The sequence below is a fragment of the Sceloporus occidentalis genome, unplaced genomic scaffold, assembly GCF_023333645.1.
Source record: "Sceloporus occidentalis isolate IW3139 unplaced genomic scaffold, rSceOcc1.0.p SCAF_42, whole genome shotgun sequence".
Taxonomy (NCBI): domain Eukaryota; kingdom Metazoa; phylum Chordata; class Lepidosauria; order Squamata; family Phrynosomatidae; genus Sceloporus; species Sceloporus occidentalis.
In genome coordinates this window covers 6,340,472-6,358,826 of record NW_028317022.1, presented here as the reverse complement: position 1 = coordinate 6,358,826, position 18,355 = coordinate 6,340,472, and the positions used below count along the sequence as shown (strand labels likewise).

The 18,355-nt window shown below is 39.3% G+C and overlaps 1 protein-coding gene across 1 annotated transcript in view; it reads right to left on the bottom strand.

Moving 5' to 3' along the window:
• Positions 1–18,355, bottom strand: part of LOC149289944 (utrophin-like) — a 233,397-nt gene that overhangs the window by 204,929 nt on the left and 10,113 nt on the right. The window contains 11 exon segments of the mRNA XM_089490156.1: positions 1,508–1,720; positions 3,333–3,478; positions 4,087–4,267; positions 5,265–5,503; positions 11,470–11,557; positions 12,318–12,441; positions 13,129–13,295; positions 13,877–14,056; positions 14,748–14,855; positions 17,463–17,564; positions 18,151–18,270. Of these exon segments, the coding sequence (XP_089346282.1) occupies positions 1,508–1,720; positions 3,333–3,478; positions 4,087–4,267; positions 5,265–5,503; positions 11,470–11,557; positions 12,318–12,441; positions 13,129–13,295; positions 13,877–14,056; positions 14,748–14,855; positions 17,463–17,564; positions 18,151–18,270 (1,668 nt within the window).

Here is an 18,355-nt window from a genome sequence, read left to right as displayed (position 1 = left end):
CTTGCATCAGAAGTGATTATGTGAGTTTGTATGTATACTGTTTGTGTGTATTACTGTATGGTGTTTGAGTGAGTGAGCGTGTGTAAGAGTATTGTTAGAGTGACTGTGTTTGTGTATAATTTTAGAGTGTGTGTTAATAGATGGTGTTAGCATGCTTGTTGGTGTGTGGAGTTAGAGTGGGAGTGCGTTAATAAAGTGTGTGTGTGTGTGTACTTTCATGGTGTTGGAGTGAGTATGTGTAAGTGTATTGTGTTAGCGCATTGGGTTAGAATCAGTCTGTTTACAATGTTAGAGTGTGGGAATTTTAGGGCAAATTTTTGTGTTAGTTGTGGGGTAGGGGGGGGGGGAATCCTGAAACATAAGCTCGTCCTTTTCTGGAAGCCCAGACGCTTCCAACGGAATGCCTTCAAATATTAATTAAGCAATGTGCTTTGGTCAAAATAAAATACTAAAGCTTCATGTTTGGTCAGAATATATAATTTCATTTTGTTATTCATGTGGCAATTACATAGTTCTAGCACCTTATATTGCCTCTATACTAAATTCCTTAGCCTGAAAATATCTTATTTAAATGGTTTACTTATTATTAACAAATTAATGTTTAGTTAATTAACATTAAAACAAACACAACTACATGCTGCTCTTAAAATGTATATTAAAAACCTAAGGATGCAAAACCTGACCATCTGTGTCTTATAAACTTCTCATGTGAACGATGTAACAGAGATGGGTCTAGCATCCTATTCTTTTGTATTTTTCCTGTACTTTTATGAATAAATCTAATTTACAGACCTCATTCATTTATATCTAGATTATGGGACTGCTTCTTTTTGAAGTAAACCCTTTGAAGATTCTCCTCTCTACTTACTTCCTGCTTGAAATGTCTTGTACTTTTTTAAAATATAAACTGCATCTTAAAAGTGCACGTTACGGAGGGTTTTCATTTAACCCTTGAATCCCAGATATGTACTGCTATTTTCTTTGAAATTACACTCCCTACACTTGTTGAGATGGCCAAATTTGCTAAAACTATGGTCCTACTCCCCTACAAGACAGCCTGAGCGGATGTGTTTTTAGCATGAGCAATAATAAACTGTTTTATTATTCGTTGTAAATTGGTAGATCACAGTACAGCATTTAAGAGTAGCTCAAGAATATAATTTCAGTTACTTGTCTTCTGGAAAAATATTTTTACAGAAATGTAAACATTACTGGACCTTTTAGTGAAATGTAAGCAAACTTGGCAAAATTGTAATACTACATATGCCCATACTTAGTTTTTATTGTTTTAAGATTTAATAGGACGGAAATTATGAAATGCACATATGGCAAGGGTCCACTTTGAAGGTAACTATTAGTAATTATGAGTAGCCACTTATTCTAATAATAATAGAAGAGTGCAGCAAGATATTAAGGAGACAAGAGGTAATTGTCGTCTATAGGGCCTACAAGATGGAACCTGGAGTTGCATAAACAAAACTAACATATTTTAATCTATTTTCCTTACCTCGAAGGTTTTCAGTTTAGAAAAAATGTCCTCAAGAGTGAAGAGACGCTCTGAGAGGTCCTCTTTTAGCTTGGCCCAACGGTTCCCCAAATCATTGCACTCTTTCATACATGCCTTTGATGTGTCTTCTGATGCTCGTTTCGCCAGACTTTTGGCTTCAACATACAGTTTATCTAATATAGGTTTCTGATCATCTGTTGTCTGTGAGAGAAGCTGAAAGGGGAGAAAACATTATGTATTAACAACCTGAAGATGTCCATAGAATGGCTCTAATTATGAAAGAAGTAAAGATTCAGTTGAAGGTTAATGAGTGGCAGCAGTGAAGTTTTCACAGCACAGAAGTTCTGCAGAGGACACACGGGAGGTGCACATACATAATGCCTTCACCTACATACGTAACCCTTCACATACATAACCCTCCACAATTTGTTGCCCTCCTCTCTGTCACTGAAATGATCAAACCAACTAAACAACAAACATTTGACAACTCACATTTAAGGAGTTTACTATGCTGAAGGCAATCTCATATATTGAATATCTTTGTACTGAGCATGGCCGGGTTTGACAGTCGCTGGTGGTTTGATGATCAGGGCAGGACCTACTATAAAGGCCAGCTAGGCAACTGCTTAGGGTGCCAAAATAGATGGTCTCCCACAAGGAGATCACCCGAAAATTGCTAGTCGGATTCCTCCAGAAGTGAATCTCATATAGATAATTAGTGGTACGTATAGCATTGGTCAGTAGCTCTCTATAGGTATAACTGCCCTGCTGCAGAGCACCTGGCCATGTAACTACTGCTTTACATGACACACTTGCAATGGTTAACATATACTGTACCCAATGCACTGCATCAGCACTTTAATACATATGGGAGGCTGTTCAGTGGTCATTTCCTTACAAAAGGACACATATCTACTCAGGGCCGGCCCGACAATGGAGCCGAGTGGGGGCAACCGCTCCAGGCGGCACTCTTGAAGGGGCGGCACTTCGCCGCCCCAAGCCCTTTTTTCTTTTTTTTTAAAGCGAAAGAGAGAGAAAGGGGCGCCGGTGTCAGTGGCGAGTCTCCCTGTTCGGTCTCGGTGCCGGCTTGTAATACTGAGTGCCGGAAGATTTCCGGCGCTCAGCATTACAAGCCGGCACCGAGACCGAACAGGGAGACTCGCCGCAGGACTGCTGAAAGGTAAGTACAAGAAGGGGGGGGGGCGGCAGGGACGGAGGGAGAGGAAGGGTAGATAAGGGGGGGGGCGGCAGGGACGGAGGGAGAGGAAGGGTAGATAAGGGGGGGGGGCAGCATTTTAAAATTCGCCCCAGGCGGCATTTTGCCTTGGGCCGGCCCTGTATCTACTTCTAATAAGAATGTTTCTGCAGCCGAGGTGGGCATTGCTTCATATGTATACACTGCATGCACAATTTACACTCAGGAAAGGACAGGTGCCAGCGACGAGTGGGGACATGATGGACCACAAATTAGGGAGAGGATAAATCATCAGAAAGCTTGGAGATAACGGGGGTAAATAAAATGAGAAGGAATTGAAACATAATGACATAATTGTGGGACATTAAAATGGGAGCAGAAAGACAAAATGGTGGGTTGCAAGAAACGCTGTGTAAAATGTTCCTATTCATACTGAATGTGAAAGTCATGGTTCCCATAACCAGATATAGCAATTTTATCATGATAGATTTCTGGCAACTTAGGATGTACTGACTTACTAGCTAATGTGTAAGTGACTGTATGTCAGCAAACATACATTAAGAGATTTTTTATGAACATAAAGCAACGTCCTTAACGTGATACTATTCCATGAACATTTCCCTACGTTACCTTTGTCTGCTGCAATGCCTTCTCTACTGCCACGGGGTCACATAAGCCAGTTGAGAGAGAATGTAACTGCTGTTGACAGTCCAATAATGTATCATTCAGGGCTTTTCTTGTATCCAGGTAATCCTGGCTCGGCTGGCTCTCCAATTCTTCAAAAGAATTCACATTTTATTTTTGCTGCATTAACAGCCCATATGAACACGAAACGCACTCGCCAAACCAACTCTCACTGCTTTAGCCCTGCTACCTACAGTATACAATAAAATTGCACTTGCAGCATAATAACATGTGTAAATTCAATTACCAGCCGTTATACATATGTATGATGCAGATGCAATACTAGCGCTTTGGATCTGCTGGACATATATTCAGATGTGAAATGCGCTACTGTTTATGACATAGTCGGGTACCTTTATGTTCACTCATCTACTTTTTGGCATGGTTGTCACGTCCCAGAAAATTTTGTTAGCAAACCTTTCTACATTTACGCAGTTTTTTCCATCATCCGAGCACCAGTGACTCCTCTGTAGATCACTCACACATTTACTACTAAAGCGGCCTAACAAATTTATGGTGGTATTAGTCCACTCTTTTGGTGGGATGCTCTCCTGCTGTGGAATTCCAATAAATTAGCAGATTATAATACATTTTCTAAATGTAATTCAGGACTATTAAATCTACTACAGCCTTGCATTCATGTTGGCATTGATGCAGTTTTTCTATATAATATGTAAAGTAACACATTGCAGTTATGTACCTTTCTGGTATTTCTGGACCTCCTGCTCCACTTGGTTCATCACATTCTGGTAGCGCTCAGTGAATCTATTCAAACTGACTTGAATAAAAGTTGGAGCTCCAGGTTGGGAGCTAAGGGACAATGCATGCAATTTCAGATTTTCCACTTGTGTACGCAAGTCATTGAGCTTGTTTAGTCTTTTCTGTTAAAATACAATGAAAAAAACACAAAATTACAACCATAAATTTGACCAGCATCTAGAATAAATAAAAAAAGCATGGCATGGTTTTATCCTCTTTTATGGATACCGTGTGTTACACAGAATTAGCCAATTTGTATTGAGCTAGTGTAGCTTATTCACCAAAGAGTTTGCAGGCCAGCTGAGGCGAGGACCATAAGGACCTTCTTATAGAAGAAGAAGGCCCTGCCTAATGCAAAGTTAAACCAGTGAGCATTCTTAAAAGAAAGATCTATGTATTATTCGGGGTCAGCTTCTAGTAGGAAGAAATTCCATGCCTGGAGATCAATAATGCCTAAGGAAATTGTTGAGTCGATCCTCCTGTCAACTACCACTTTAGTAGATACATCCATAATCTTTCCAATTTAACTATATGAGATGGCATGAACAATTCACTTTAGTTCGACATTTGGAATATAACAAAGTCAGTGGGTTGAAATGCTTTATCTCTTCCCAATTACGCAAAAAACTCAAATGTTACCCTGTGCTAAGCACTGCCGATGTATTTCTAGGGCTTCAAACCAGGTTTTAGCCCAGGCAGGTTGGATATGTAAAATGGTCACACAACTATATGAATGCTAAAACAGCATTTCTTAATCGTTTGTGAAATTTCGACCCGTGATTCCATTTAAATTATGGCCGGCCATGGGAACGTTTATAGATATATATCAAAATGTTACAACGTGTTCTTTCGGTTAAGGGTTCTTATTTACCTTTACAAACAATCCTGTAAAGCAGTATTTAAATTCCATTAGGAGAACAAGACATGTACAAAAAAAAAAAAGAGTTCGCTCTCTTCAGCACAACATTGCTGATGGCTTTCATAAACCACATACACTGTTCTTCTGAGATCAGGGAGGCAATCACATAACACAACATGCTACAGGTCATCGAGTGTTTACAGATACAGAGAGCTAGGCATGTGTGTGCAATAGTTGGACTACTTCACAACTGGTTTTACCTGGCTGGTTTCTTTTAATGATTGCAGAGAAAATTCATGAGATACCGAAGGCTGGGTATTTAAAAATTCCACCTCTTGCTTAATAATGTCTTCCAAGCTCTCCAGCTCCTTGAAGAACGTATTGATGGCATCTTGGTAATGGATCCCCTTATTTAGTTCTTCTACTTGGCGATTTGTCTCTGTCCATTCAGCCTGCAAAGCATCTAGTGATTTCTTCACTTCATCAGAGGGAATATCTTCTGTAATGTAATGTAAAGAAGAAGTTTTTATTCACATATCTGAGACATATTTGTTTGTCCCAATATATGTTTCTGAATATTTGTGTAGTACATTCACTTACATGGTTAAAAGGAAACATACTTGATCCAGGATATGAAAACTACAGCTGGTTGATAGGAAGAAGAACTTGCTACACAAGTTCTAGTATGTAAAAACATAACAGAAGGTTTAATGAATTTGAGAATTGTTAAAACGTTGTGTTCTGTAAAGAACCAGAGCTGTGTTTACAGGAATCTAAATTATCATCTAGATTAGCACTTTTTGGCCTGTGGTTAATCGGTTTTCCACTAATAAAAGCCTCTGTTTCACTGTTGCGTACAGTGACCCCAAAAATGCTCATTTACTATACAGCGATTTGTACGGAAGTTGTGGTGAGAAGAAAAACATGTCACCTTTTAACTACACATTGTGAAGGGCCAACCAAGTACTTCTTACATAAATAACTGTCAGAGCTTGCCCGTTTGTAAAAATCATATTGAGTTGAGGTACTTTATATCACTAAAACTCACTGTTTAGTAAAGGACCCCTTCAAAAAAAATTGTTGATTGCAAGGTCATCAAAACTTTCTGATTCCTGGGATGTTGACAACAAAATGCACAGCAAAATTTCCCGGTGGGCCGGAAGGTCCGTGGGCTGGGCGGCCGGCAGACTTACCATGAAGACAGCCGCTGAGCGGCTGCAAATGGCAATGAACGCCTCCCTCGGTGCCAGGGGCGGGCTGGGCAGGGGGGCAATTGCCCCCCAGGCTTCCCGAAATCTAATCAAAGCGGCCGCTGGGTGCTGATGCGGCCGGCCGGCATCAGCACCCAGCAGCCTTGTGCGATGGCCGTCTAGTGATGGGAGCAGTGTGAGGGGTGAAAGCTCCGCCCCCTCGCACTGACCTTTCACCCCTCACGCTGCTCCCATCACTATGCGGCCATCAGATTGCTGGGAATGTAATCTGAACGGCCGGTGCGTGCTGATGCCGCCGGCCGGCTCTGCTTTAATACTTTTTTTTTACTTTATATGGCAAGCCGATCCAGCTTACCATATAAATTAAAAAAAAAGTGTTAAAGTAGCTCCGGCCGGCGGCATAGCACGCACCGGCCGTTTAGATTACATTCCCAGCAGTCTGATGGCTGCATAGTGATGGGAGCAGCGTGAGGTGGAAGCTCCGCCCCCTCGCACTCAGACTGCTGCAGCACCGGATGTCAGGTCAGTGGCATCCTGTCAGCATAGAGGAGAACAGTGTGCAGCTACCAGGAAGTCAAGAGAAGTAGAAGGTGAGTAAAATAATGTATTTTTTGTACTGTATAATGTTTTTTGTATTTGTTAAAAACAAAAAAAATCGGCATGTGTGTGTATGTAAGTGTGTCCCCCTATATGCCACTCTGCCTCCAGAAATGCCTTATACCCCCCTATATGCCACTCTGTCCCATGATATGCCTTTTAACCCCCTATATGCCAGAGTTGCATATAGGGGTATAAGGCATTTCTGGATGCAGAGTGACATATAGGGGGTCAAAAGGCATATCTGGAGGCAGAGTGGCATAAAGGGGGTTAAAAGGTATATCATGGGGCAGAGGAGCATTTAGGAGGGTATAAAGCATATCGGGGAGGCAGAGTGGCATATAGGGGGCATAAGGCTTTTCTGTAGGCAGAGTGCCCCATGATATGCCTTTTAACCCCCTTCATGCCACTCTGCCTCCAGAAATGCCTTATACCCCCTATATGCCACTCTGTCCCATGATATGCCTTTTAAGCCCCTATATGGCAGAGTGGCATATAGGGGGTTAGAAGGCATATCATGGGACAGAGTGGCATATATTATTTTTTATTTAATATGGCAAGCTGGATCGGCTTGCCATATAAAGTAAACAAAAATGTCCCATGATATGCCTTTTAACCTCCTATATGGCAGAGTGGCATATAGGGGGTTAGAAGGCATATCATGGGACAGAGTGGCATATAGGAGGGTTGAGGCATATCAGGGAGGCAGAGTGGCATATAGGGGGGTATAAGGCTTTTCTGGAGGCAGAGTGCCCCATGATATTCCTTTTAACCCCCTTTATGCAACTCTGCCTCCAGAAATGCCTTATACCCCCCTATATGCCACTCTGTCCCATGATATGCCTTTTAACCCCCTATATGCCAGAGTGGCATATAGGGGTATAAGGCATTTTTGGATGCAGAGTGACATATAGGGGGTCAACGGCATATCTGGAGGCAGAGTGGCATAAAGGGAGTTAAAAGGGATGTCATGGGGCAGAGGGGCATATAGGAGGGTATAAAGCATATTGGGGAGGCAGAGTGGCATATAGGGGGCATAAGGCTTTTCTGTAGGGAGAGTGCCCCATGATATGCCTTTTAACCCCCTTTATGCCACTCTGCCTCCAGAAATGCCTTATACCCCCCTATATGCCACTCTGTCCCATGATATGCCTTTTAACCCCCTATATGGCAGAGTGGCATATAGGGGGTTAGAAGGCATATCATGGGACAGAGTGGCATATAGGGGTATAAGGCATTTCTGGATGCAGAGTGAGGGTATAAAGAGAGGGTATAAAGCATATCAGGGAGGCAGAGTGGCATATAGTGGGGCATAAGGCTTTTCTGGAGGCAGAGTGCCCCATGATATGCCTTTTAACCCCCTATATGGCAGAGTGGCATATAGGGGGTTAGAAGGCATATCATGGGACAGAGTGGCATATAGGGGGTATAAGGCATTTCTGGAGGCAGAGTGGCATATAGGGGGTTAGAAGGCATATCAGGGGGGCAGAGTGGCAAGCCTGGGGGCAGAGGTGCATAACTCGGGGGTAGGTTGTCAAATGAAAGGAAATAAAAACCAAATATGTCTCAATCATAGCTTTTATTAAATATGGAAAAAAATAGTCTACATGAATTAATAAAGAAATAAAAGTTTCTTACCAGAATATCGTGAAGAATAATGTGATCAGTGTTTTGTTCCACTAAATAAAATGGAACTCTTTCATCTAACAATGTTCGCAGTAGTAAATGTTTTGATCCTATTATGTGTAATGTATTTAATTTATTAGGGCCTTTTAACACTTTTGCTTTCTGGCATTTTAATACAAATAATGAGATAAAAAGAATTGCACATAGTGTGACTCGGGTGTGTATAAGGGGTGCGTGTGGGTATAAGAGCTTCACCGTGAGATAAACTATATGGGGCTGGTCTCCAAATTTTTCCAGGGCTGCTTTTCAGTCCCAGTCCGGCCCTGGGTGGAGAGGGCCCTGCTCGCAAGCTTACAATCTTGAGATGAAAGTATTTAAGAAGCTACACAGTACCATTTGAATAGTATTGCTCTAAACCTCTAGTTAATTAAGTCTTGTAGTACATTGTATGTGTGCTTTTTTATAATAATATAGCAATCACTTGATCCTTGGTTTGCCGCAATGGTTTATTGATCAATAAGAACCTCGTCAGCGGGTTACCATCAACTAACATTAGAACAAATGGAGAAATGGATTACACACCAGCAGGGGGCGCCACACATTATGAAAATGGAGGGAAAACCAAGAAACAGTATTACTGAGACTAAGATACATTATATCTAAGTTAGGAAATGGAATTTACAGGACAAGAAAAAACATAAGAGTATTTATTACCATGGTACCATGAAAGGCCTGGAATGCACTTTTCAAAAGCAAATACAGCTATGACATGGGGGGGCCGGACACTCAGAACAAACAGAATAAAAAGTACATAGGAACTGCTTTAAGGATTAGTGCTGACACTACAACATTAAAATACCACATTTCACCAAAACGGTGTTTGGGGAACAGACTGAACAGTAAAAATACACCTAAAATCCAATGTTTTCTACTATGAAAAGCCACCAGGATGCCACAGTTACATTTAAAACTTGTGTATTTTGTGGACCTAAATATAATACACATGCTAAATTTAAAGTGTCCACGTGCAATTTGTGCCCAAGTATAATTACACCAATGTGTTTTCAGTTTTCCTGCACAAGAACGTGGTAATTAGACGTTATTGAGCGTTAACAACAATCAACTTGATTCACAAGCAAAAGTATTTGAGTTATGGTCACTAAACATGTACTCATGGTTCAGCGATTAGCACAGGTTACATTACTATGTGTCTGGCGGTTAAATCAACCCAAAGTCTAAAAACTAGATGGATAATTGAATTGGACCCAGTGTCCTTTACAAATGAACTAATAGTGTAATAATTACTCTTAAATCGTCTGTATTAGCATGCTACAAACTTTAAATTGTGCAGCACTGTGGAATATGATGGTGCTACGTAAACAATAATAATATTTAATTAATTAAATGTGGCAGGTCCATTAAAAGGTGTTGTTCCACAAGACAGTCTCTCGTACCTTAGGCAAATAAACCTTAGCAGATCTATAATTTAGTTCTTTCCTTTGAAGGTTTAATTACATAAAAAAACACACTTTTAAAAAGTGCTTGCTTTTGTGTCACAAGGCAATTAAGTTGAATAAATAATTATTTTCTTCAAAGGTTTGGAAATTCAGCAGCACTACAATGTTTTTAGAATTTTGGCTAAAAAAGCGTTAAATTCATCTGTGTAGAAGAGAATTATATTAATTCTTATAATAATAGGAAATATACTTTTCAGGGTTTCTGAGGCTGTTTTGAAAGGTATTGTTTTTTTTAAGTGTTATTGACTTGGAAATATTACATATAAAGCCCATGCTTTCCTCTCTTTCTCTTCTAAAGGCTTAGCACACGGAAAATATTTTTTTTCTAGATTTCCAAATAAATTGTAAGCAATAAAAAGAGAGGTGGAGTTTCTGATAGATCCGAGAATGATGGCATTCTGAAAACCTTACTCAACTCTTTAGTGTCTAGAGCAAAAGACTGATAAAGAACCCGTAACTGGTGTTGGCTGCAGTATATTTGGATTAAGTTGACAAATTTCAAAGTCAGGAAATTAAATGATAAGAACAAGGTTAACAGTCATTCACCAGCCTCGCAAAAATATTTGAACAGCTGTAGAAACCAAACAATGGTCAGCATAGAGCTCAAGGCATGTCTTGCCATTTCAATTAAGAGTTGACGACATTAAAGGGACAACGTAATGTCCCTGAAACCCCCACGATAGAAGAATAATTATAATAAGTATAATTATACAAGTATTATGTGAGTGCTTTAATATGCATTGTTCCAAAGCAAATAAATATAAAAACTTACCAGACTTTTAGAAGTTTGAATTGATATTTCCTGCCACTGATTGGCTTCTTGATGCTGTCAATCAGTGGCAGTAAAGTGTTCCAATTAAAATAAATGGGAACACTTTCAAGCAGTCAATCAGTGGCAGGAAAGTGCACACCTTGAAATCAATGTGAAGACTTTACACATGCAGGTGAGTACACCTCTTACAGGGTATTTATCTGGGGAGCGGAGAAAGAGGCAAATGCATTTGGGGGTATTAAAATGCATATAGTGGCAGAAGTGTCACTTTAAGTGAGCATGTACCTACAGACAATTCAGTGGAAACCCAGTTTATTAATACATGCTTTATACTTAATAACGGGGTAATTTATATAGCTAGAACCTCAGAATCTACCTGTTTAAGTTATAGATAAGCATCACAGTGGGTCCTGGATCTTGTAACATCATAGGTAGCCCCCCACAAAATGCTAGCACAGGCACAGTCAGTATAAGATGCTAAGGCAACAGTGGTGTCACTTAATATAGGTGGCTATTTTGACCCTATTCTCAAAAGGAAGTCCCCGATTGAACCTTCTGTCGCTGATTACATGCCCCTGGACATTTAACATTTTAAACATCATAACGTATAACTAAGACTGTTAGTTCCAATGTAGGAAAAAAATCACATTGTGTTAAAGTTACTTATATAATTGTACAAAAAATGTCCCAGGATTGCACGTAAAAGGTCTGGCCATTTATTTTCATTCATAAAAAGTCATACCTTGCATACACAGCTCCAAGAGCTGCTGTCCAGTTCGGAGGAGTTCTGCAAATTTAGGAGATCTTTCAATCCTTTCTTGATCAAGAGCCTGGAATTTAATAAACATACAAACACAGATTGACTCTAGATATGAGACACTTAGTTATCCCCCGATAGCTAAAGCATGCAGTCATGTGATATATATGTCATGATGCTCATTATTATTATTATTTATTGTTTTATATAGCGGCATCATATTCAGCAGCGCTGTACAATGGGTAACCATGACATAACAAGTAATACATAACATCTTCAGAAGGAACCCTGAGGTCATTAAAGTTGAAACTTTGAATGCTGGCATACTAAAAAGTGTCCCTAACTTCTTCAAACTTATGTTGCCAACTAGCATAAGCCTTGTTGTAAGTGTTAATTGCAATTCAACATATGGCCACTAGGGTTGCACAACTATAGGATACATTAACTCTCTAACTGGATCCTTTCTGTGTACTTTTTTTGAGCTTTCTTTGCTTTCCCTTTTGCGGAATGTGTTGAGGACAAGCCTGGATAGCACCCACTAAGCATATTGTCTGGGAAATGTTGTTCGTGATGCTATATTACTTAACCACATGGCTCAACTTTCACCTTGGGGTGAATGGTACCAACCCTCCCCTGCCTATTTATATTCATGTTAACATACTGTAAATGTTTTTATTAGCCTTTCTTTGACAGAGCAGGCAGCCAATAACCACTAAGTTCTAAAGGAACGTGATAAATATTCTGCTTGATGGCAGATCATACCTCCAGCTGATATAGAGTCAACAGACAAAACCCTCTATTCATAGCAACTTCCTCCCCAGTTCTCATTTTACCTTTAGCTCTTCTTTCATGTCTGAGGTTTCTCTAATCTTTCTGTAGTCACTGATGTCCATAGCTTGAATGATGGCTCTAGATTTAATCATCCAATTCAATAGCTCAGCAGATTCACCATCAAACCTGATCAAAAATAAAAAGGCAAAAGCAGGTGGTACTTAAGTTAACAATGCTCAGCATCCAGTAATTCCATATTACACATTTTTTTCCAGGTGAGATTATCAAACTATCATAGGAATTATCAATTTTTCTTCTCTGACCTCTTAACCTTTTGATTCTATGTAACTATATTACTGAAGTACGATTTCCTCCAACAAATTTACATATAACAGATGCTGATTCCATATTAAACTTATTAATAAGCTTTAAAAAATGACCATCCAGTGGTACCAGATGGACGTCAGACAGCAAACTGTGATGCAAACTGTGCCCTGAATTTGTAAGTAGTTTCAGGTTTTGATTCCTTCTGTTGCCATAGTTGGGAACTATGGGTGAAACTCCTATGGGTGAAACTCTGTCTGCGAGCAGCCATTGGTGCATTCACAGAGAAAATATATTAATTTCTGTTCCCGAGATCTACGCAATTATTTTTCGCACCTGTCTCTCACCTAAGTTGCTGATTTGTGTTGATTGGTAGGCATTTGTAAGGATGGGATGAGGAGAAGGGAGATAAAATCAGGACTGGAAACTATTACTCTGCTTTAAATTACTATTACTCAGGGTTTTAATTAATGAATTTAGTTAGGATAAGGTTCCCTATACAACTGCAGAAGAGGGGAAGGATTCCTTGGATTTAACTTATTTACTCACTTTTTTTTCTCTTCTGTATCCAGGTACATCTGGCGTTTTTTGAGAGGAGGTGGAGGATGAAGTTCTTCCTTGGTTATGTGAATACTTCTAAACTCTTTAACAGTGACATTTTCAACAATTTTCCGTGACACTTGTGTTACCCCTAAAGATGTTACTGCTTCAGAGACCTGAGGAAACCCAAATAAAATATATAAAAAAGAGGGCACTATTGACAATTCAATAGAAATATTGAGTAATATATAGTATTCATGTATTTAATTAAACACGTTTTCTAATCTAGCTTTAAAACACCCAAAGGTCACATACAGTATGAAGGTCATACAACGATCAGTAGGGGACATGATTACGAGTTCTGTGCCACTTAAACACAAGTTCTATAGCCACTAAATAAAGCAACATCTGACAGGTTGCTCTGAATGTCTACAGACTACACAGATGCATGAAAGGCCTGCTTAAAAAAGTGGCCTGACCGAATAATTAAAACACAGACAAAAGAACCAAAAAGTGTATGATCATGTGCTTTATATTTATATAAAACATTCTTTCTAAATATTCATATTGTGGAATGTTACTTTCAAATAGGCGTTTTCTTTTATTGACATTTAATATGGAGGCACGTTCTATCAAGTACCATAAAGTCCTACAAGATCTACAGGCTTTGCGCCTTAAACAAACAAAACTTTAACACACATTGCCATCAAGTTTACACCCAGGATCATCCAAAAATCCTTCCAGCTAATGTAAATACCTGTTTAGTGTAGTCTTCAAGCTGATGCACCAACCCATCCCAACGCTGGGCTATGTCCTCCATATCACTTTTGAGCTTCTTAGAAGCTTTGGAATTGACGACAAGGTGATCTACATTCTGGGCTATCTCGTGAAGATGATCTAAAGTCTGGCTCTTCTTTCCTAATTCTTCCTTTAAAACCTGTAAACAAATTAAAAGCTAAAGGATCCTAGACCATAGATCATATGGAAACTGGCTCTATGGCCCTGTTTAAGACCAAATATATTCATAATACACCCATCCCACCAATTGTTTCTCACGTTGTACAAGTATTTTTAACACACAGTTGCAGGTACAATACTTATGCAGACACTGGGATAGGGGGTCTCTGTTCAGTACTACTAACAGTCCAAATAGAGAATAGGAGATTTAAATATTTTTACTTATGTAAAGGTAAAAGTGGCAGGAGCATTACATTGTTTGCCATGGCGATTGTACCACCCTTACCAATTTGCCCCAGTATTCATTCTTTCTACTTAACCACTATTATATCTTCATACCATCATGAATTTGATATGAGTTACTTTAGGCTGAATATTGGAGCCATAAAGTATTTTGTAAAAACAGGACAGAATCAAAACACTGTGCGGGGAATCTTTGATTCACTTGTAGCAGAAGCGCATGATAGACTTGTTTTTATTAAATGTCTTCGGGGCCAAAGGAAATGAACACTGATGAACAGCAGGAAAGAATGCATAACATTGACAGAGAGATGGGGTGGAGAAAGTAGACCATCTTATTATATCTTGAAGTCATGGTACCCTCAAGCATATTTCTTCTGAAATGTCTTAATCGCGAACAAGTGCATTCCTTTCATAACACAAATACCCACTGCCAAACTTCTCACGCTGGCACTCAGCTCTGCCTGGTCGCTGAAATGACTCCTTTGGATTTCACTTAAAGAATCTTCCTTTTCAGAAAGCCAGGCCTTGAACAAGCACTAAAGAAAGAGTACAAGGAGTTAAGCACTAGGTTCCAAATCACATTCCACAGGTTTCCCTGGCAAAAATCACGATTAGTTCACCACACAATATATCTGTCCAATTTTAAGGCATATTACTGTTTTTTTCAATTCTCAATAGTTCTTCGATTAGATATTAACCTTGCTGACTGTTTTATTGCTTTTACTTTTTAGAGTATTCTGTTTTGTGGAGTAAATTATATAGTTTGCACTTGTATTTCATGGAAAGAAATCATTTGATCATTTGCCGCTTAATCTACTTTTATTACCTCTCTTTGTGACACATACGTGCCATCTTTCACAATGTGGTTAGGATGGCCGTGCAAGCAACACCTTTGTCTGCCTGGTTGGCGGTCCCAGACATTCTATTGGCTTCCAAATTCAGAAAGAAACTATAATCCATGCATTTAACTTAATTTAACTTCATTCATAAATTGGGCTAAGGAATTTTTCTCAGTCTTTAGTATGTATAAAACCTATTTATATATACATGCCACACAAGCACAAAATAAGAGGTAGATATACAGGAGATAGTTCTTTGTGTTGGAAAGAACACTTCTATTTATGCATCTTCCCATTATGTTCCCCAGCCTTATGTTTTGGTTGGCAGCTGTCTCCTTAAACATATACTTTTCACAATGCACATATGTCATACCCTCCAAAGCAAAACAAAATGACAGTGGCCGCAAATCACAATTGGACAAATGGGCAAACATACCCAAAATAAGGACATTGGAACAATTTCAAAAATACAACTTTGCATTAGAAAACCATAGAAATGTTCTAATGATTCACGTTTTTAATATTAACATATTCTACGCTATATTCTACATATATCCTACATTTTACAAACATGACCAATCCATAGTTATAATTATTCTAACTGTGATTGATTCATTTTGGTTTAATTCAAGATATCCAAATGCAAATAAAACATGAGCCGATAATATATTTTTAGAAAAATCCCATTAGCTTTACCTAGAACGTTGATATAACATATAGGAAGATTAACACATTCATGATTTTGAATTCACAAGGGTTAAATTGAGGATTGACGAAATCAACGAGGGAAGTTTCTCAGCGGGAGGACCACGGCTGCACAAGTTGGGATTCTGCAGGCTGGGCAACCAGAAGCCAGCACTCAAGTAATACAGAGCAGGCAAATGAAATGTACACATTCACTTAGTGACAGCAAAGGGGTCTGGTGTTGAAAGAAATAAAGATCTGTTTCAAGATGTGTATGTTGGCTATGTTTTATTCCTCACGTTAATACAAAGGGCTAAAATATACTTGCAGGCTTCTAAATTAATACATGACCCCTACAAAGCTCTTTTTTAGCTTTGGGCCCAAAAAACATTGACAGCCACTTTTTAATTTGGAGTGTGAGGTCATTTGAAAACATATTTGCCATTTACCATATGTACCATAAGTACCATGAGACTGCAAAACACAGAAGGAGATATCCCGGTTAGGCTAGGTTTCCACTTGGGTTTTTGTCCTGCGTTTTTTTCTTGATGAAAAACGCCAGGAAAAACGCCAAGAAAACTGCCACTGCATTCTCCTGCGTTTTGGCGTTTTTTCTGGAGTTTTTTCTGGCGTTTTAGCCTTTCTGTGGAAATTGCTTTTTTGACCTTAGGCAGTTTTTCCACCATTTACACGTTAGAATTGTCACCCAGCTAAAAAGGATTAGGATAAATGACAAGTATCTGCCCCCTCCTGATGTCATTTTCTTGGTAGAGTTCTACTTAAACGCCCCGGCGGACCCTTTTGTCTCTTTTCTGTGGTTTGTAAGGCATGCTTTGTTCCGAATGTCTGCTCCTCTAGGAAGATTGGCCCCAAATGATGGTGCAAATTGGGTATGTTTATTTGTAATGGCATGTTTGTTCCAAATGGTGTAAAATTCAATATGAACTTTGTTTTGTGTGAAACTGTTTGTTTCCAGCCTATTTCTCGTAGGACACACAGATACTGGGTCCATCCTCTGCATTGTAACTGTGGAAAAAAAACGCCATAAAAACGCCAAGGCAAAACCCACATGGCTTTTTCATGGCTTTTTATCTCTCCCATAGACTTCTATTGGAGAAAAACCCCAAGATTTCCTTGCAAAAAACGCCAGAGTGTCAACATGCTGCGATTTTGAAAAACTGCCACAGAGCCCCCCCAAAAAAGCTGAAAAACGCCAAAGAGGACTGAAAAAACACCAAACAGTACAAACGCCAAGTGGATATGGCATTGTGCGATTTCCTTTTGAAGAACAGCTAACATCTGGCCGCAGCGTTTTTTCACAAAAAAAACGCCGTGTGGCTGAACTGGCGTTTTTATGGGCGTTTTTAGCAAAAAAAAAAACAAGTGGAAACCTAGCCTTACGCAGGTGCAAAAACAGCAAGTAAAAGGTCCATTCATGCTTATGGTGAGGTTTTGTGGTCTACCTTCCCCACGTTAGCACCTTATAACCACAAATAAGACATGATTTACGATACCCCTTGACTCAGAAACATTTGGGCAATTGTGTTGTAAGAGTCATGTATAGGGATTTGATCCTGAACAGTAACAACTTATGTGCTTAAATAGGATTTTTTCATATACCTGTTCTTCTAGCAGTCGTTGCCACAGGATTAGAACCTCTTGAAGTTTGCTCCAGCGGTCCTCTGTCCAGCGGCAAATAGCTGCCCAACGCTCTCCGAGCCTCTGTAAATAAGGAGCAGTGTGAGCTGATCTGGTACTGATGAAAATGAGGACAATTTTAAAGATTCAGGGAAGGATATTATAGTGGATATTATTACAGGTTATATACTTCAAGAAAACCCTTAATTAAAAAGATTGGCTGGGGGGTATATATAGATGGTGTTCCACTTACTTTGCTCAATTAGGTTTATGACTTACTGCATCATCAGTAACATGATTCCAAGTATTGTTAATTGGCGGAACCTTTTCCAGAATCAATTGATTAATCGTGTAAAATTTTGTCTCATTTATAACAATTCAGGCAATGCGACACAGAGAGATAAACAGAAGTTGTTGTCACAGAAACCGACACAGTTACTTAACTATTTTTATGTGTGGTTATTCTTCTGCGGAAAGAATTAAATCACGGTTTATTAAAAGTGTATTTTCTTAAAATGCTAGAGGAGCTTAGCTGATGGCATGTCCATGTAAATGACTGAAATGTACATGGTGGTATACAGTGAAATCGAGTAAGAAGTGGCTTAATGTTTGGGACAAAATATAGAGGGAATGAGAGCATTAATGTATTGTGTGTATCGCAGCTGTTTACCTGCAACTGAGTTTCAAGAGCAACTGTAGCTCCTTCTTCACTGAACTCATCCACTATGACCACCATGTGGGTCAGAGAATTGACCTTCACCTGCTCTGCCTCCAGATCACTCTGCAATACCTTCAAAAAGGAAGACCACAGTTACAACCAACTTCTGAGACAGCTCAAAGTCTACTGTCATTATTAAACAAATGATTCAGTATAC